Consider the following 21,258-nt stretch of genomic DNA (forward strand, 5'->3'; position numbering starts at 1 on the left):
TTACTTCTCAGAAAGCCGACTCAAGGCCCTGGGATTCCCCACTTGCCCTCTTTGTGAAATGCTGGTTGGGATTCTGTGATTGATGCCCTGCTTTCCTTGCACTTTCACCAACAGATTAGCCCAAGTGCAGCCCTTTGAATTCTAACAAACAGACGAGGGGTTTAACTTGCTCCCTTGCCCCCCAGAAGATGGATTCTGTATATGGAGTTGTTATTCCTAGCTTTTGCTTAGGGAAGGAAAAAAAAAGAATTTATTTTATGTTTTGAGGTTAAATGAATGTGGGATAAATGTATACATAGTGTCCTGTGTGTATATATGTATGTATAGCTATATGTCAGACGAACTGAGGACTTTTCCACATATGGAAGAATTTCTCAAGATCATGTTTAACTAGAAATTTCTCTCCCTAACTTCCCCTGAGTGCGTGTTTGAATATACATTGTATATACATATATGTATGTGTATGTAAATACATTTTCATGTTTCCTACATAGAAGAAAAATTAACTACCACATATCAGAACTTACTATAGTTTCAGAACGAACAAAAAAATTTTTGTTCCCCATGACAGTAACCTAATAAGAAAAGTTACATGTCTTAGGGTTTTAATATCAGTTTCCCATCCAAGCTAGTATGTCTGAAGCTTGACTGAACAAGAGACGATAGAGGTTTTTTGCATTGCAAATCTAATTTCATGGACCACCTCTTGGAAGAAGCCTTTGGGTTTTGGCTTCAAGTAGGGATGAAGCCTTCAAATTCAAAAACCCATGAAGAAACCTCTTGTTGGGCTGATGTTTATTGGATGGGATAAGGGTTCAGAGATTTCAACTGTTCCCACTCTTGGGCCGGTCCTCTGAGAATTGGAGTCAGAGATATCCTGGAATGCAGTTTGAATTAAATCTTGTGAGCCACTTGCCTCTTTTCTTTTTGTAAACGATAAATTAATTTTCAAAAATCAAAATATAATTGACCTTTACCATTGTATTCATTTTAGTTATACAACATAATGATTCGATATTCGGTTATATTATGAAATGATCACCAGAATAAGTTTAGTTAACATCCTTCAGCACACATAATTGCGAATTTTTTTTTCTTGTGCTCACTTGCCCCTTGTCTGATGCTCCTTTTATCACAAGTAGATTGGAAGATGCTGTATTTAAAACTCAACAGATTTTTCTTTAAGTGCATGAAGTAGAAAGATAGCTCAGATGTCGTTTTTTTCTTTCTCCCTCAAAGACTAACAAAAATCCCCAAAGCTACTAAAACACGAACCAGAGGAATATGTGATTTCTCACCTTTGGGAAATAAAGGTGGCAGTTTATTTGTTTGCTTGTTTTTAAGAGCAGAAGCTCTGGAATGACCCTGTCATGGCTGTCTGTGAGGCCACAGGTAAAGAAGGAAATGAGGACAAGTGTCCGAACTGTTGAGGGGGGTATTTAACTGCTCCTTCCTCTACTAGCAGTTACATGCTCACCCAACCATTACAGCCACAGGAGAGGAAGGGGGGCGGGGCTGATGCAGCCCTCAGGCAGCTGGCTTTGCAGATGAGCAGGTTATTGCCAAAGCTCTTTAATCTGGGTGTGATGTTAATTCCTTACATGTAAGCACATGAGGGCACGATTTGATAAACCCTGCCAGGTAGGGTCTTCATGTCTGGGAAAAAGGCAGAGCTGCTTAATGCATCAGGATCCTCCTCTTAGAAAAGGATTTTTCCTCAAAGGCGATTTGAGCCTATTGAAGATTCCGGTCTTACTCTGTTTCGGGTAGAGTTGTTTTTCTCCCCTTTCCCTGATTCCTCTTAGTTTTAAACCTTGTTTGCAGTATTAGGGTTTCATTAAGAGATTTGTTGCAGCGTCTTTGGAGTCAGCAGGGGTTTTCAGACACAGTCTGCCCTCCCCAGCTTGTAGACGTAACTCATCTTGGCAACATGGAAGCATTGATTCCTTTTCAACTTGCTGCTTTAATCCAGTCACATTAGTCTAAGAGGCAGCTCTTCAGCTCCCCCTTTGAAAGGGGGTGGCCAACCTTGAAAGGTCTGGAAGCAGGGAAATCCATTTTCTGTTGCTAAACACCGATGCTTCTCCTTTTTTCTTGAACCGATGTAATAAGGATCGTGTTGGTCTTCCATACCCCAGGCACTTGCAGCACTCAGGAGATGAGGAACCACAGAAAGAATGTTTCTTTAAACATTCTTTAAACATATACTGCACACCCACAGATTCTGAAAACTACCTTATTTATGGAACAGTAGCATTTTAAAAATTGTTTCAGCATCTATATATTAATGAACTGAATAAACCCTAGCTTTGAACAGCCCAGAGATGTTAAAATAACTAAGGGTAGTTTAATACACTATCACATCCTTTTTACGTACAGCCTTTTGCCTTTGGTCTTAGGGCAGTATCAAATAACGTGTTATAATAGTGACAAACTATCAAATGCTACCAACAGGGATGGTGTGGCCAGTTCTATTTGTATACGTCTGTAATGTCTACAAGGTAGTTTAATTTACATTCTCCAGTTTAATTCACACAGCAACCCTATGAAGTGTCAGGGTCTTCTGATCCCATCTTCTTTTTGAGGCAACTGAGGAAGTGAAAAGTCAAGAGGCTATAGGTGAGTTGGTTGCCCACCAGCCAGGAAACAGCAGGACCAGAATCTTGTTAAAGAACACACTTTTCACTGTTTAACAAAGCCAAGCGTTAATGACTGATGGATGAGGGAGTGAAAATAAAGCCTGTCTCCACCCCACCCCTTTTTTACGGCTATCTGGCAGTGGGTCAGCTTTTAGCAGATGTTGACTTTGGGCTCCGAAAAACTATTGTTGGCCAAAGTACAGCCTTCCAGCGTTTCCATCTTCAGCTGGGAGAGCGGGCACCACGCGCTAGAGATTGGTTTGTTAGAATTACTTGTGCTTGAAGGAAATAGAAAACTAGTTTCTTCAAGTCACCCTATAATGATAGTCCAAAAAATTGAGAAAGATGCCACATTAGAAGTGAAAGAGAATGCCCCACAAGCTTCTCTAATATTCTCCATGGCTTGGCAAAGAAGGCTTAGGTGGCTGCCTGCCTCAGGGGGTCCCTGTGAGGTGGACTTGCCGAAAACCCACCAGGCCGCACCGGCTCGCAGCCTCTGCCTCTCCCTTGAGAAACAAGCCCATGTGTCTTTTAAAATATCTTTTTAAAAGATATCTTTTCAAAGATACCATTTTTAAAATGTCTTTTAAAATGGGATATCGCCCATCATGTTGCCCCTTCGCCAGTGCCGTTCAGCTCTCTCCAACCCAGGTTAGAAGAATAGATCAGGGGTGCCGCTAGTACAATGAGAAGGGGACGGAACCATTCTGGGGAGAAACAAGTAAACGCGATCTTGGCAGCCCTAAGGAACTCTGCAATCCAGGCGGCCTTCTCTCTCGGTGGAGTGGCGTCATTCAGAAAAGCAGGGACCTATCCTTACATACTTACTCATTTGAAAATACATGTTAAATTCCCACATATGCTGTGAGGCAGTGTGAAGGGAGTGGAGGTGCTGCCTTTTTCCTCAGGGACCTTGAAATTTGCTGGGGTGCTGCTATGCCCTATCAGGGACACCTGCTGTGTGCATGTGAGGTTCTCTTTCTTCCAAGAGCCAGAGAGACCCCACCTAAGTTGTACCATCCAGCTCTAGCCAGGACCTTCAACAGCTCGCAAAAGGGCAGTGCAGAGTCCTAAGGACTTCAGAGCTGAGCTAAGCAGAACCATCAGATGTTTTCTGGGGCCAAAATGAGGCTTCTTTCTGTGGCTTCAAAGTTCACATGTCAGGACAGTGTACCTTTGTGGTCAGACAGGCTGAAATTTGATCCCGGCTCCACAGCTCCTGGCCAGGTGTCCTTTAGCAAGCTACCTCATCTTTCTCCCTGAGCCTGCCTTTCCTTGTCTGCACAAAGAGCCTCCCCATAACTGTGTCTTGGTGAGACTTAGTGAAGAAACGTGGAAAGCCATCACACTCTCTCTAACCTGGAGCTGGTGCTAATACCCACTGGCTGATTTCTAGCCCAGGTCAGAAATAAATTAACATTTATATTTAAACAGAGCACAAAGCAGCTATCTGAATCTAGATAGGACTTTTCTATCCTTTGGGAGAACGTGTCTGCAAATGGGTCACACAGTCTGTAACAAATACAAATCATGTAAGAGTTTCCAGCCATTCCTGACCTTATCACCTGAACAGAGACATCCATTTATGGGCTGAGCATACTAGGAGGCAGGAGAGGTGGAAGACACAAATGGGAGGTTTCCAGAGGGAAGCTTTGGACTTGACCCTGGGAGAAAACACATTAGTGCCCTGACAAGGCTCGAGGCTTGAGACTCAATACCCTTGTTGCCAGGTTCACGCCCACTGCTCTCCTCTACACATGCTTTCTTTTGCCAATTCTGGCCAAGCCTGCAGTTTGGAAATGCCAAGAGGAGCTGCTTTGCTCGAACCCGGGCACAGAGCACATCATAAATCCTGCTCTATGGTCCTGCCTTTGTGGCTCGCGTGGCCAAAGTTTGCAGAGTCCTGGGGCTTGAAGTTTGCAGAAAGTGTCAGAGAAGGCATGAACTGTAGTAGGAGTAGGGGTGGGTCTGGTGACTGTCCACGCCACACCCTGTAAGTAACCAGGACAGTCTCCCTGCGTTTTCCACAAGGAGGCCAGGTTGCACTTCCTGCAGAGACAGCTGGCTGAATTCTTTACAGAGGCAGTAGGCGGATTTGAAAGTGATGCTTCCATAATTTCATTCTCATTTCCATCTAGGACAAGTGTGACAGTAAGGTCCCCATTAGGAACCTAGTCCTTCAATTTCAGGAAAAAAGCCAGCTATCAACTCAAAGAAAATTGCAGATGTTTAAAAAAAAAAAAATCCTGTGATGGGCCAGGGCTTGCCTGCTGGCTATACCTAATACTTCAAAATAAAGACCAGTTAAAGGTTTACACTGGGCCGTTTATCATGTCATATTATGGAGTTCCTTCCCAGACCTTCTTTGCTGGGGCTAATAAATGTCCCCCACAATGGCAGGTCTCCTGTCTTGTCAGTGATGACTCAGTCACTGTGCCCTTAGATCTTGTCATCAACATAGCCCCGTGAGCAGCGCATCCGGTGAGGGATTTTGTTTTATCTCAGTATTTAGAGAACCCTATTAGAGCACAGCATCTGGGACTGCAGGATTTCCACCATGGCTTCATATCATCTCTGGAGCCATAGATACATCCTGAGTTTGTTTGATAGTTAAGCCTCTCCCCTCATCAATACCTGCTGTGTTTTGTGGTCACTATGCTCTGGGCTTCAGCCCACCTTGGATGTTGTATCCCCAGATGCTGTGGACAAAAGCAGGCGGATGACGGATGGACTAGAGAGACTTTCTTCCCAGCCAGATATTTTGGCAACTCCTGGCATAGCAATCACTCCCAGAGAACACACAAGGGAGCAAACACCAGGCAACATCCAGAAACTCGACTGCAAAGTCGATTTGAAAACAGAAAAACAAGGGAAGGAAACAGACTCTCCCAGGCCTGATAGATACATTTTAAAACTCCAAGAATTTCTAAATAACTTGGCATGAATTTAGGGATCAAGTGACATTTATCTGTTTCTTATTTTTTGGTCCCCAGATTTACATTTCTGTGCAGTAAGGTTCCTGAGCAAATTAACATTTGCATACAAAGATGCAGGCAGTGCAGGAGTCAAACAGCTGCGAACGTTTGGAAATGCTTGGAGCTCCGTCTCTGATTAGCTCCTGCATTTTTGTTTTTATTCCCCAAGCGGACACTCACTCTGACCCAGATCACTTGGTGATTAGGGTCAATTCATGTTTAAGCTTTGAAGATTAGAGAGACCAGAAATGGCCACCACTTCCCTTTCTATTTTCTTTTAAAAACTTTAAACTTTAGAAACTAAAACCTTGAAAGAAATGCATAATATTCTGAGTTCACTGAAGGAATTTATCCACATTTCTGCCATGTTAAATGTTAGCAAAGTTTATATTGGACTGTCATATTTCTTTATTTTGTTCACCAGCATATAAGATGTCGATCTCAACATCTGGCTTTTAATAACCCTCGACATCTGGGAGCTCCTTTTTATTCCTATGGTGGACGAGGCACAGTAGTGATATTGGCAGTGTATATTTTCGAGCTACAACTCCTGTCTGCTTCAATCATAATTAATTACTACTTTTTAATATATTTAATTTGCTAAAAGTGATTTGCATTAGACCACATTTCACTGTTAAGAAAATAGTGGTAGATTTTGGTGGCAATGGCTTGCTTTCCTGTTTCTTTCTTCTTTTTTGAAATTTAAAACATCTATGAATGGATTTGAAACAAACTGAATCTATACATGCTGTTGGGTTTTAAATACAAAACGAAATAAACTGCTCTGCAAGGAGAGTGATTTTACAGCCATTTAGAAGCAGTCAGCAGGGGCTGTGGGCTGCATTTTAGGGAAAACCTTCTATTTTGTTCCGTGACTCTGAGCCTGGAGTTTTCCTGTAGCCGTGACTTTGGGGGTCAGGAACCTTATAATGAAGGCTAGGACCTCCATCCAGAGAAATATACTTACACACATACCTACAACATTCTGCATTGAATTACAAGGGGTTGCTAGACCCTTTGAAATCCATTTGTGGATGCCTGAGGGTCCCATGCTGTAGACTTTCCTTCTTAATTAGCATAAAAAAGGACATCAACTTTGCTTTTCTCCAGGAACTGAGAGGAAGTTTAATGAATGTAAAAATCCATATTTCTCAAGTTATGTAGGGAAAAGGGAAGTTTATTGCCAGGAGCAATTACTAGACTGTGTAGTGATAAATAAACACAGGTAAATTTTACATGAGAAGACCCAGCTAAGATGATCAATTGTACCTTATTTTTTGCCAGAATATTACTATCCAAACTGTCAGTACAAATTCATACTGAGTTGTTCAATTCAGACTCTGTGCAGATCACTTGATTGACTCAAATCAGTGGGGCATTGTTAATTCCTTGTGGGCCACAGACCCTTTTGGCAGTCTGGTGAGCTCTTTTTATCAGAATAATATTTTTAAATGCACAAAGTAAAATTTACAGAAATATAAAGGGAAGACATTATCTGAAAACTCATTTCAAAGACCACAGATTTAAATTCTTGAGTAGATGAAAATTACCTTGACCTGTCGGCAATATTAGGTTGAACTGTATGAAATTGCTGTTTTCTAGATCAAAAATGGTCAAATATAGACATTTTCATATTATTCAACCTAATATTACAACAACTTAAGCAATAAGGATACGTATGATGTGAAAATGTTCCGAGTTATTGTTTTTCCTGTTCCAGGTTTTCAAAACAAAAAGCAACTCGTGGGAAAACCTGGTTTCATCAGGGATTTGTTAAAAGACACAGCTCCCAAATTATGTGTGAGACCAGGATATGAACCACTCAGTTTTCTACACTTTGTTTCTATCCTTGCAGTAAACGATGAGAATTCTTGTTCAAAACAGGACCTTGTGTTGGTCGATATACTTCTGTCTTCAAAGATTCAATTTCCCTACCTATCGGCTTCTTCACTAAGCGAGGAAAATGTCCTGAACCATTCTGGAAACGTTTTCAACAAGAATTCAGACCAAATAAGTTTCCATTTATCCACAGTTGGACACAATTTTAAGTTAAACAAAACTTCCTTTCTACAAGCATTTCACTGAATTGAAAGTTTACTCTCTTTGCTTTGAAACTTATTTGATTGCAATTGTATAATCATTCCATGCAAATGTATAATCATTCCATGGCGGGCACATCCTCTTTTATGCTGAGAGCAAAATAGAACCTGACAAATCAAGAAGATCACAGCATGTTTGAGCCTTTGTGAAATAACCAATGTGAATTATCGCATGCTACAGGAGTTTGTTCCACCCAAGTCGATGGAGGTTTTTTTTTTTTTTAATTCTTCTTCAGCCTTTATTGATACTTGAAGCTTAAGAGAAATTAAGGGTATTTGGTTACTATAATTACTTCTCTGCTTACTTAAAAGGTTTAATCTACTCCTTAGGCATATGCAATTCAGATTGCATGCTTTCCAAAAAAATAATCATCTGCTAATGTAGACTAATTTTAATCTTCTAATCCAATCTTGACACAGACTCAGAGCTAGGTGGGTGGAATGTTTTTGTGTAGGGGTTGCCATAGATACAAAACTCAGTTATGTATTTGACAAGTCAGTGATGTGGCACTTAAGTTACTGTGGATTTTTTTTCCCTTGCTCTTTAAGATTAAAAAACAAAGTGAAGATCAGTGTGCCTTTGTAGTGCATCACAGTGTAACTAACCTTCTCTTCTTTCATTCCGGTGTTCCCCTCCTCTCCGTGCACCTCCTTACCCTGGGCCGGCCGCAGGATGACGAGGAGGGCATATGGGCATAGCCGGGCCTGTAAACCAAAGTTCCAGTTTTGTTTTGAGGGGTGAGAAACCATCTTTTATATCATTTTTCTTTTAAAAATTGCATTCTAGTGTGGTATGGTATGTGTGCTCAATTGTGTTTGCTGATGTTCGTGAGTGTGCCCTATGTTTGCTTCTGTGTTTTGTGACCACCCCCAAGAGCTCCCTCCTTCCTGCGCCCCCTCCCTGCAACCACATTATTGTGCTGCCTTGTTGGGGCTGGGTTGAGCACGAGTCGAATGTTTCTATGTTATGTAAAATGTAAACTATGCCCTCGTTAGGATTTATCCACACTTTTTAAGGCATGATTGTGGACTCAGAAATTGTCACGATTCTGCAGTCGTGGTTTTCAGCCAACTGCTTGCTTTTACCAGATATGCCAGTGTGGTGTGACTCTCACGTCCTTCTGGTCGTATCACATGTTTCTCAAGGAATAAGGGAAATAAAACTGTTTATCTTCATGGAGCTGAAACTGTCATCTCTAAGAAGCCCATTTAATGGATTGTACTCTCTTCTATGGCAGTTCTGAAGAAAACACAAGGATCAAGGCATAGTAATGGTGAATGGGTAACTGTAGCTCTTTAAGCGAATTAGAATAGAAATATTAATATTGGCAGGTCTCATGAGTGGTATTATATCTGTTGTTTTTTGACAATTGAGCTTCTGTGGAGTTTTGCATTACGTTTCATGCATTGAACTTTTCAGAGAGTTTTGCTCTTTTAAAGGCTGATTTTTAGCTATTAAGAACCCATTCTTTATGTCTGGGCTATCTGCATTATAATTGAATAGTGGTGTGTGTAATTGCTATGTGTTATAAAATGGAACTCTGAACTCTAGGGACTTTTGCTGCTGGGAATCACATCTCTTCAGGATACTGCAGGCTGTATAACACCAAGTCGCAACACTATGGAGTTGAATGTACGTATGGCGATGTAGAATATGCTGTTGAAGTTGGTGACATTGTCTATGCCATTGTGTTCAGAACAAGAAATGTGGTAGATTGTGTGCCACAGTCAAAAAGTACTCAATGTGCCGTTCTTTTTCTGGGACAAACGTGAAATGTCCCAGGTCTGTGATTAGAGAGGCCGTTCTTTGGGATAACTCAACAGGTGTGCCCTTCTCCAAGTCTTGCCTTCATATTCCTTAACAGTGGTGCTTCACACGAATTTTAAAACAGTAACTGGTGTGTTCTGCCTGTGGGTGACAGTTTCATTGATGTGTTTCACTGCTCAGTTGAACCTGTTGTAGGTCCCACCAGTGAGTCAGACTGCTTTCTCTGGTCCTTCAGGGAACACACAGGAGTTTGATTTTCCTTTACAACATCTTCCCACATAGTAAAAAAGTAACACTTCCCGGACCCATTTGCCGCCAGTAGAACCTGCTTCCTGGTCACATCAGACTATCGCCTCTCTTCTCCCTTTCCTGGGTAAAGTGGAAAACAACACTGGAATTAACTCTTCCGGGAGCAAAGTGGTTCCAAAGGGAAGCTTATCAATGTGGGGAGGTAGGGAAACCAGAGCAATTCCTAGGATTCTGTTTGAGAGACTCCCTATCTAGGAAAAACTTTAAGAGAAACATTGCATTTACTCATACAGAAAAGCTAACAAATTGACCTAAAACAACTTTAAGTGAGAAGTAAAGATTTTATAACGTTAAAGAGTGACCACGTGAAACCTGCCCACAATGTGCGTGGAATAGGTAGGCAAAGGAAGGTTCTACGAGTTTGGGGGTTGCCTAGAGAAGTGTAAGTCCTTCTTGGGGCTCTTCTGTGGAGCTGCTTCTGCTATCAGAAGTGTTAGGACCCTGGGCTGCATCTGTGTCTCCTCCTGAATAATAAAAATTTTTATTGCTCTTTCACAAGATTCTTGACACCCGCCCTGCCATCCCCTCAGATAGGAACCTTGTCGTCTTCAGGGGGGAACTGGTGCCAAGGACCATAGGCAGCCTTGCTTTGCTCAAGGCAAATGGAGACAATGGTGTTAAATCCCCATCCTCCTTATTCTTTCATGAAATTTCCCCAAGCGCCATGTACCCCAGAAAACAAATGTCTTCTGAAAATTAGTCAATATATAATCCTGCTTTATATGCTGTAATAAATTTTATAGGCTTCTGAGGAAAACTACTTATCTTTCTTTATGACTCCTTTAAACAAGTTTGCTCAGATATCCTCAGGCTTTTAAAACCATATCTTAAGGATTTAAATAATGAGATACTGGGGGAGCCTTCTATTGCTGAACAGCCGTTGCATGTTTTGAGTCGCATTACAATCTTCGGGGCCCAAGGAGACATTACATTTATAACTAAAGATGGATAATAGTGGCACATTAAAAATTAACTGTTTTGAATATTTTGATTTATGGCCCTTATAAAAGAAACATTACAAGAAGTTATTTTACTAGGCATCAGTAATATGCTTATAATAGCAACAGAAGGCCTTGACTTGAATCTGGTGTTTTGGTGCTGAAATGAATCATAATTTAGGAAAAGTTGCTCCAAAAATTACAACAAATTGGAATTAGCATAACAACCCTGGAAGCTCCTCCCTTTTTTGGCACTTCCAGATACTACCCCAGGCATGATTTATTCGTCTCACTGTGATCATTCAAGGGTGGTGTTTTCTGAGAGCAAAGTGGACTGGGAGAAGTTTGCTTTTCTAAAGAGTTTTGACAGCCCCTAGAGCTAGTCGTTCCCCCCATAAACCTCACACCCCAGCCCAGCATTATCAGCATGTGACCTGTGCAGTCCACAGAACCCTGAGCTTGGTTTAATGCTCTACTGTCACTGTCTGAAAACTGTGAATAATTTTTGAACGAGGCACGCCGCAGCTCATTTTGCACTGTGCCCCACAAATTATGTAGTCTGTGCTGCTTAGGTCCACCATATATTCCTATACTCTGCCTCCAACTCCTCTCCAGTCCCCCTCCCTGTTGGCTCATCCCCACTCCTATTTTCTTATGGCTGGAATTTACCTTCGGCCTACCTTATTTTTCAGGTTTTCTTGCAGAGACCCCATGGGATCACATTTCCAGTAATTTGTTGCCCTCACGGGCATCAGTGAAGTGTGTATTCAACCACTGTCCCCTTGCCTACCCCACCCCCCAGTCTGATTGTGAAAATGTGCTCTTGGAGCCCTTCTGCATTTTCTGTCTTGCTTTGAAAATACAGGAAAAGCAGCTGCTTCATTCTCTGTTACTTTCCTTCGGGAAAATCCACTTGATGTGGCAATCATTTGTGTCAGCAAATAACTCTGCATGTCCACTGAACGAAGGTGCTTTCCTTGGAGCCCCAAGAGGCACTTTGGTTTGTGAATATTCGGCGAGGTGGGATAGTGAGGGACCTTGCGAGATCTAGTGCCACATCTGCCTTGACATTTGAATGCTTGAGTTTTTATTGTGAACTCTCGTAACTGAGCAGACATAGAACACAAGATCATTTTTGTTTCTTAAACCACTAGAAAGGAATAAGTCTTTCTACATTGAAAACATATGCACATGTTTAGGACCTGATTCGTAAAAATACAGATGTGGGCATTAACAAGTTTTGGCACAGGGCCATGACGCTAGTAGATGCATCCCGTCAAAATGAAGAATTGTCGTTCTGCGCCACCAGCACGTGGACAGTAAGTGCGTGTATGAATCACAGAGCACGTAGACTTGAGGAAGGGGTTTTTCCACACACAGCAACAGTGCTCGAAGGCCTGTGGAACTCCCTGGCATGCCTCCTCTCGGGAAGAATGAGGAAGGAGATATTTTATTGTGGCTGGGAAGTTTCTACGTTTCGCGCCTTCTCTTAGCAGAGGCGGTCTGGGCACAAGGCCTGTGCTCAGCCTCCGCAACTGAAGTCTTGATTTCTCTGCAGAGTGGAGGCTTTCTTTTACATCAACTGTACCAGATACCAACCAGTGTTTTTGATTCAACCCACATCTCCTATGACTGAGGATCTGATACATCTCCTCCTTGTGCCATTGGCTCCTAAGAATTATCCTTCATTCATTCATTTATCCATTCATTCAGTCGTTTTTCACTTATTCATCTGTTCTTTCATTAAAAAGTTAAATTCTTGGTTAGGTGCTGAGAAAATAGTGATGCGTAAGATAGACACGGTTGCTAACCCTGTTGGTCTTACAGTCTGGTTTAGGGAAACAGACGATAAGAATATAAATATATGAATGGAAACCTTATACATTTTGATCATTGCTTTGATGGAAACTGGGAAGATACTGAGATTAACAAGAAGAACCTACTTTAGCGAAGGGCTGAAGGTGGGAAAGAGCTTTATGGGCTGAAGGAGCTTAAAACCATAACTCTGGGTAGCAAATAAGACAGTAAGATGAAGATGAAGAAGTGGGAAGGGGCCAGATCATGTAGGGCCTTTTAGGCCAAGGTAGGGAGTTTGGGTTTTAGCCTAAGAAAAGTGAAAAAAAATGAAAAGAAAATTAGAGGATCTTAAGCAGGGGCATGACATGATTCGATTTATGTTGTAGAACAACCCAGGCTGCTGTGTGGAGGTTGAATTGTCTTGGCAGGAAGAGCGGAAGTAGGGGCTCTTCCATCATTTGTGGAAGAATTAATGGTGCTGACCCAGGGGAGCAGTGTGGGAGATGCAGACAAGTGGATAAGTTGGAGATGAGACTAGGAAGTGAAGTCAGCAGGACTTTGATGAAGAGTTAAGAGAGAGGATTAAATCAAGAACCTCCAGATTTCTACCTTGGGTGTCAATGCTGAGACACGCCATTATTGGAGGCTGAAGGCTGAGTAGGAGTCCTGTTCTGTTCTGTGTTCCCCAGGTGTCCAGTCAGACTGGCCAAGGAAAGGCAGACTTTTGATCCCCTGTTTTCCATTTGCCTGTATATCATCAGGGGAATCTTTGGCCTCTCATTTCGGTGACGTGTAGGCTGTCAAGTTTAAAGCGTAGCTGGAGTCCAACTTCCAGAGTGTGTGTCTCCTCTGACTCTCAAAGAAAAGGAGAGAATTGAATATCGATGACTGCGAAGACTGCGAAGAGAAATCAGCAGTCATAGAATAGGGAGACATGTGGGCACAGCGGTCTCCAGAAAAACCGAGCGCCCAAAGTCGTAGAAGGATGGAAAGGACTTAGAGATGAGTTGTAGAAGGATGAAAAGGAGGAAGATGCCATTGGTTCTTGCAGTTTTTCCTAAGATCCTCAGTCATCAAGAATTCTGTCAGTTAAGGCAAACCTTGTGAGATTTTGGCTCCTATCTTAAAATTCCGACTATGTTATTTCCTGCAGAAGAAGCTTTCGGTAACCAGTTTTCAGGAGTTAGGGTGAGAAGTAACTAGAAGTAGCTGCTAGATGTTTCAGAACCACCATTGACAAGGACTCTGTCTACTTCCAATTGCACAGTTAATTCCTGGGCGGAATGAAATGTTTTTGCTTTATTTCTTCCCCCTTTACCTTCTTTTTGTGGCTTCTCTGCTCCTCTGGAAGATATCTATATTTTTATATCTTCTGTTCAGGCTTGTAAAGCTGTTCTTCAGAGCTACAGCTTGAATGTCCTACCCCAAGTTCTTTCAATCAATAACTCATTCAAAAGATATTTCTTTATCTCAGTACTGGAGTTGAGGCAGTGAAGAAAGGACAGTTCCTACCCTGGAGGAATTTAGAGTAGTATACAGATTCTTAAGCTGGTGCTCATGAACCCCCAAGGGCCTGCAAACCCCCGGACATGGTTAACAGACTTTGATGTGGGTATGTGTGCATCCCCCAAGGAGAGAGAGTATCTGTGATCCTCAATAGATACTCATAGGGGCCAGTGCCTCAGAAAAGATGAAGAACCGCTAATCTATGGGAAACTGGGTGACAGTGTGGCAGTGTGGCTCATAGTGTGGTCTCTGGATTCAAACCAGTCTGGGTTTGGACTGGGCCGAATCCAGAGACTATTTGGCTGGGTGGCCTTGGGCAAGTGTTGTTCCCTCTCCGCTCTTCCATTTCCCCATTTGGAGAAGGTTATACACACCTTCCAGGACTGTGGTGAGGATTAGATGAGATGGGGTGAATGAGATGCCTAGCCATGTCTGGTGCATGGTGAGGCCAGTCCTCATGAGAATATCACTGTTATTATTGCAACTGTGCTCAGAAGAGTGGACTCTATGTGCCAGCTGAAGAAAGCAGTTGATACTCTGGGATGGGTGACTTTGGGGGATAAGAGAAAAGACAAAAGAAAGGAAAATCAAAAGGCGAAATCTGTTTTTATGACCAAAGCTATACGAGCCAGCTACACATTTTCTAGCAGATCTTAAAGCATCATTACCCTAAAAACACACCCTGTTTGGTTACTTTTGATTATAATGACACCTAGGTCTAGCAAAGGAAGGTTTGATTGCTGGAGGCTCTGGATTAGTCCATGTCTAGCAGAGTGTCTCTTTCAGCTCAAAGAAAAATCGAGTGAATAATTTGAAAAGCCAACAAATATTTGATGAACAGTTGTGAGCTGATGAATTGAAAGAGAGAAAAGGGTGATGATGTCGCAGTCCACCATTTTCTGCTCTCAAGTATGATGGGCTTGGTTGGGGGCAGGGGGAGAAGCTTTTAGCAGAATCGAGTGCAGCAAATAAGTTCTTATGGGTTCTTCTGGAGCTTGTAAGGGTTACCTGGCAAAGCAGTGTATGTTGGCTTGGATATGACCACACTCTAAGGACCTGAAATCTGGCTGAGAAATCATAAACAAACAGTGGTGATAAATGACTGTGGGCCAGAGGTGGGAGGCGTCTAGCAGAGTGTTGCTGCATTACATTACATCCTTCCTGTGCCAGGGCTGGCTCACAGGGAGCTCTTCAGCCTCTCCCACCCCTTTGTCATTTGCTGTAGAGTGTGGTGCTGGTCTGGTCTTGTTTAACCTTTTTATTAATGATCTGTAAAGGAGAGAAAAGAGCATGTGGAGGAAGGTCGCAGATGACACTAATTTGGGATGTGTTGGAAACACTAGGGAGGTCAGAGAAATCACACAAATGGCCCAAAGAAGGTTAGGATCATGAAGGCAAAGTAACAAATCTTGGAGAAGTTCAGATACTCACATCTGGTGAAAATTAATCTGAGACACAGATATCAATGGGTAGGAGGGGTATGGAAACTGAACACTAAAAGAAAAATAATAAGCTGAGTGGACACTGGAAAATCCAGCCATGGGTGAGAACATGGAGAGAGGAGCCGATGGCATTTAGCACTGTCTGCGCATTAGTGGGTGCCAGAGGGACGTACATCACCATTTGTGACAATCCTGCCCGTAAATTGTCTTACGCTTGGGACATCAAAATGTTACACACCCTCTCTTCCAGAAGATCACCCATAGGTCTCATTCCTAGACTTATAGACCGAGAGTAGACACCGCTTTGGGCAGCCGTCCAGTTGGTGGGCAGTGTTAATAAGCTGGGCCAGAATTTTCTTGGTGATTCAGGGAGAGGAACCCCAGTCCCATCTCCTTCCAGTCATCTCCACATCCCCAACAAAATGGAAAACCAGACAACATCCAAAACAAGAGTATATACTTATGGTCACCACTGGGTGTTTCAACCAGAATGATTGAAATATTCCTTTCTGCCACTGAGTCATCAGTTGACTAGAAGCCATTGACCACGCCCAGATGGGTCTTAACTCCATCCTCAGGCCTTCCCCGTATATGCCTTCCCCAGAGGAACATGATCTCTGAAGGAAGCGTGCTGGCCCACTAGGCTATCAGATGCTCTCATGAAACAGATACTGCGGATCCATTTTGCCTGGGTGGCCACAAGGTCCCTTCCCCACGAACATGTCTGTCAGAGACATTGGGATGGTAATGCATTCCCTCTAGCTTTGTTTTCCAGAAACTATAATGCAAATGCTAAGAATAACATCATAGAGTAACGGAAACTTCTCTCCTGCCAGGCCCTTGTCTAAACTGCCCCAATCTCTCCCATGCAGATCCTGCCCTCACAAACACTAGGCCACACTTGCCTTCCCTCTCACAGACCTGTTCCCATGGTAACAAAATCACTGAGATGCTGAATCTGCATAAGGAGGAGGCCTGCTGTTTCTTTCAGCTTCAGGGAGCTTTTCACAGGCTGAGGATCAGCCTGGCTCATTTGCTACCCCACTGTGTGTCCTAATAAGTCTGGCCCCTCCTGTTATGTCTGTGTCAGTGGTCACAGGTCCTTAGGGCCTCAGTCACTGTGTATATGTGCGGAGTGGTGGAAACAGAGCTCCCAGAGGGATGTAGAAGAGTTTGTTGTCATCTCTTAGAGAAAAGACCATTGCTCCATGAAACCTGTTAAACTCAGAATAAAAAGACAAATATCCACATGTGGCTGAAGGCCCCTCTGGCACACATCGCACCTTCATCCTTCAGAGGAAAACGCAGGATGAGGCTCTGAAGCAAACACTACAAAGGTCACTTTCTCTGGAAAACCCTGAGCTCCTTACGGCCACTGCTTTATTTTCGCCATTTACTACTTTTATGTTCGTTGCAAAAAACAGAAAGTTTAATGAGGAATCAGGAAAAACGTTCTTAAAGTCCTCATTCAGAGAAGGTGCCATTTTAAACCGCATTTTCCCTGTCAGATACGGTCGTGTAAATATATAACTGGCAGAGGCAAATCCGACTTTGCATAGTCTTTGGTGCTAAGTGGTCGGTAGCACCCAGGCTCTGGAGTCACACAGACCCAGTTCAAATACTGGTTCCACCACTCTTAAGTGTTGCTTTAAGCCTTTAAAGTAGCAAAGGCTATAGGGTGGTTGTTATTTACTCAGTGCCACGGGACTGATTTTCCACACTGACAAATTGAAATCGGTTTATCATTTTGATTTCTGCCCTTCATCAGGCAGTGGGAAGAGCCTCTGCAGGCTAGGGTGGGCCTACTGCAGCCCTCTGGGGAGCAGGGGCATAGTTATACTGCCCAGTGCATTGGTTCCTGGCAGCGGAATGAGGCTTCGTTGTTCTGCACTCAGGTGTCAGCCCAGGTAGCCCGGATGCCTGTGGCTGCCCTGAGTCAGCACGTGGTGGAATTAGCAGCCTTGCTTATTCCCCAGCATCCTTTCTTCTTTCAACACACCTTGATCTCTGATGTAACTGCATTATTTGAGAGGAGTTTCTGTACAAATCCCTCTACAGAAAACAAAAACAAAAACCCCTCCATGATTCAAAAGGGAGTCTCCCCATTGTCGCTTGCGTGGCATTGGGTTGTGATTAGGTTCTGCTTGTAGGGCTTTTTGCTGCTCTTATTGGTTACTTTGATGGTTTTGTTTATTTTTTATACTTGTATCTCCTGGCACCATGGCACTAGCTTGGGAGCACGAGGAAACCATGTCAGGGGAAATCTTCTGCGCTCCTCTTTCCGAAGGCAGGTGACCCTGGGAAATGAAAGAACACCTGTTTTCTTCTGAGAGAGGGACGGCTTGCCCCACTGGCAGCATGTCCACCAGCCGATCATAAACTCGATTCAGCCTCAGAGGTCGTTCAGTACAATTGTCAGCAGAATGTGGAGATGAGAGAGGGAGAATGAGGAAGTGTTCGGAACCAAAGGGTAATCTTTGTCTGTCCTTGTACAACAGGCTTGGGACTCGGTGAAATCTGATATGTCAGATAAGGCGGTTACTGCATGTGAGAGTGCAAGCTGAGACACGCCAGATGAATTTTCTCGTTGTTATTATTTTTTTTTAAGTTATGAATGCACTAACATGTTTTCAAGGCCAGACTGTGAAGCTGTTTCCACACTTTGCGGGAAGCACCTGGTTTGAGGCTTGGGACTGCCACCCACCAAGGCCTTCGGGAGCTTTATGTAACTGGGTGTCTGCCTTTGGCGTGCCTCTCGCCTTGGGCATGGGATGGAACAGGGAAGGACGGGTGTCTCCATCTCCCCCCGGGATGATCACTGCTTTCCCAAAAATCACGCTGGGGGCAGGGGAGGCTGAAGGGAGGCCTTCAGCCTGACTGCACCATGCATAGCCCACTCATCACCACAGACATCTTCAAAGTTCTGAGGGCTGACATTGCCACTTCTCCCACTTCTGTCTCACTCACACAGCTCCCTCACAAGTTTAGAGAAAATCGACCACGTCTGTCTCTGATTTTCTTCTGATCCCCCATCAGCTCTATGAGGGTAGCAGGCAGGTAGCACCGTGCCTGTTTTACAAAGTCAGAAAGTTGCCTCTCGGTCAGCTGCTCCTTCCCCTGTGGTAATAAGTCCCTAAGGATGTTTATCCGAGCACTGATGGTACTCGATATTAAGAAATACTTTTTTTTTTTTTTTTTTTTTTGGCGGTACACGGGCCTCTCACTGTTGTGGCCTCTCCCGTTGCGGAGCACAGGCTCCGGACGCGCAGGCTCAGCGGCCATGGCTCACGGGCCCAGCCGCTCCGCGGCATGTGGGATCTTCCCGGACCGGGGCACAAACCCGTGTCCCCTGCATCGGCAGGCGGACTCTCAACCACTGCGCCACCAGGGAAGCCCACTATTTTTAAATTATAATAAAAGTATTCTATGTTCAAACAAGTTTGAGTAAAACTGGATTAAACAGAATCAAATAGGTTTCTTCACTGCAGGCATTCTCAGAGCCTTTGATGGGCTAGTGTCCTCAGGCCAGTTGTCACATGCTGAAAGAAAGAGAGGTTTGGCTGGGTCTACCATGCTTATTGCTCATGGACCTTTTTCTTCCCAGACCTTCATCTAGAATTATATAGACTCTATCTGGGGAAAATGTATTTTGGGAATATATTTGGGGAGAGGTTTGCTGCAACTTGCTGTCTCTTTGGGCTTCAGGATGGGCTGTTTGCCCTAGCAGGTGGAGCTACCACCATTGTTTGAGATCGTTAGCTAGGAGCTGGCAGAAACCTGTGCCGAAAAGAACGAATGAATGGGCCTGAGAAGGAGAAGGCACGTAGCCCAGCCCCACCATTAAGCTTTTGTTTTCCTTACTATGGTTGAACAGCTATGTTTTACCCAGTATTTACCTGAAACTTGAGGGATATATATGCCCAGTGTTGAATAAGACCTATAAAGGAGAATCTGGGGCCTTTAGCCAAGTTGCCCTCATGATGGGAATGATGCAGGGCTATGATGTCAGCAGAGGTGAGAACCAGCAGTTCCTCTCCTGTGCTGTTTACCACACACTGGCCACTTTCCTCAGTCAAGGCTCGTCAGGCTTTTTCTGTCATGGCCGGATAGTAAATGTTATAGACTTTGTGGGCCAAAAAGCAAAATCAAGAATATTATATAAGTATTTATATAACAAGAAAGAAAGCAAATTTTCACAAGTTTTTCATTAATGAAATTCAAAATATAATGAGTGTAAATTTTGTTAATACATGTCTACTAATGAGAAGAATTGGATTCTTTGGAGAGAAATTACATTTCACTTAATTGGTGTTCAGCATTAGTATTCTCTGTCATCAGAATCTTTTGCAGATGTTCATTTGTAAACAGTGCTCTGTAATGGTATTTTATGTATTTCGTCTTTGAAAATGTCTCTGCACACAGATGGATGATACACATGTCACTCAAAAGGCTGTCACGTTCTCACTGCCTCACTGCCATTTGCAGTGGGCTGAGTAGCAGTGCAAAGCCATGAGAGTGCCACAGAGCATCTCAGTGGCAGCTACTCAATTGCCATTCCATGCAAAAACAGTAAAAGACAGCAAGGAAATGAATGGGCATGGTCATATTCCAGTAGAAACCATATTTATGGACAAGAAAATTTGAATTTCATATAATTTTCATATATCAGAGAGCATCCTTCTTTTGATATTTTCCCAACTGTTTAAACACCATTTTTAGCTTGTAGGCCATGCAAAACCAGTGGCAAGCTGCAAGTAACTTGGTGGGCCATACTTTTCCACCCGCGCCCCCCATCCTCATTGCTTTCGCGTTGGTCATGCTGTTCAGTCCTCACCTCCCCCTGTGTGGTAGGTACTACTGTTATCCTGTTTTCCAGGTGAGGAAACTTTGGCACAGAGCAGGGAAGTTCCTTGCCCAAAGTCACACAGATCAGGAATGTCAGAGCTGGGATTTGAACCCAGGTGTGTCTCACTCCAGAGCTGCTCACCAGGACTCCTGATTCCTGCATTGACCCACATTGCATCCCCAAGGTGACCCTTTCAGATCTCTGCTTTAGCCTTCATACTCCCCACCCAGCCCCCCTCTCATGGGAAAGGAAGATGGGCCTGTTTTTCTGAGAATCATGATGACAGCCAACAAAGACTTCATCATTTTCCTCTTCTCCACCTCAGGACTTTCCTCTGTAGATCACATCTTCCTTCTCCTCATACCTTATTTCACCTCATCTTCCTCCTCTTGTTCTTTCCTTTTTCATGAATAAAATGTCCAGGCTGCTTGTAGGAGGAGTCCATGGGATGCGAGTGAGAGCTCTGTTTCCAAGGTTTGCCCCTTAATAGCCGTGTAACCTTGGGCACATTATTTAATTGCTCTGAGCCTCAGTGTCCTCATCTAGAAAGCGGGGAAAATGATGTCTTATTTTCCTCCTTGACTGAGTTCTTATGAAGATCAAGTGAGATAAGGCTGTGAAATGCTAGCCCAGTACCAGTGCGTAGTAAGTGCTCAATAAATACTAGCCCTTGTTGTCTTTATTTTCTTCTTTATTTTCTTTATTTACTACTACCTCCTCTGATACCTTCTTCATCGGTCACCCCTTAGAGTTTGCAGCGTCAGTATTTCTGTAATTATCTACTATGTGTTATAAAGACCTAGAAGTTTACTTAGTGGATATCTCCTGAATCAGGTTGGGAACTGAGCACCGGTCTGACCATTGGAACTATTTGGCATCAACACCCGTGACCAAAGGAAAACGTGGACCCAGTCTCCCTAGGGGTCTTCATGCTTGAGG

General features: G+C 43.4%; 1 protein-coding gene across 5 annotated transcripts in view; it reads left to right on the forward strand.

Annotated features, from left to right (window-relative positions):
• Positions 1–21,258, forward strand: part of ERC2 (ELKS/RAB6-interacting/CAST family member 2) — a 962,057-nt gene that overhangs the window by 769,215 nt on the left and 171,584 nt on the right. For all 5 annotated transcript variants that reach the window (XR_004482334.2, XR_007479446.1, XR_004482336.2 and 2 more), the window contains one exon: positions 8,386–8,451. Coding sequence is in view for 1 of the 5 variants with exons in the window: in XM_049715281.1 (XP_049571238.1) it covers positions 8,386–8,412 (27 nt within the window). In the remaining 4 variants the exon portion in view is untranslated. The remainder of the gene's footprint in view (positions 1–8,385; positions 8,452–21,258) is intronic.

The sequence above is a fragment of the Orcinus orca genome, chromosome 10 (genome assembly GCF_937001465.1).
Source record: "Orcinus orca chromosome 10, mOrcOrc1.1, whole genome shotgun sequence".
Taxonomy (NCBI): domain Eukaryota; kingdom Metazoa; phylum Chordata; class Mammalia; order Artiodactyla; family Delphinidae; genus Orcinus; species Orcinus orca.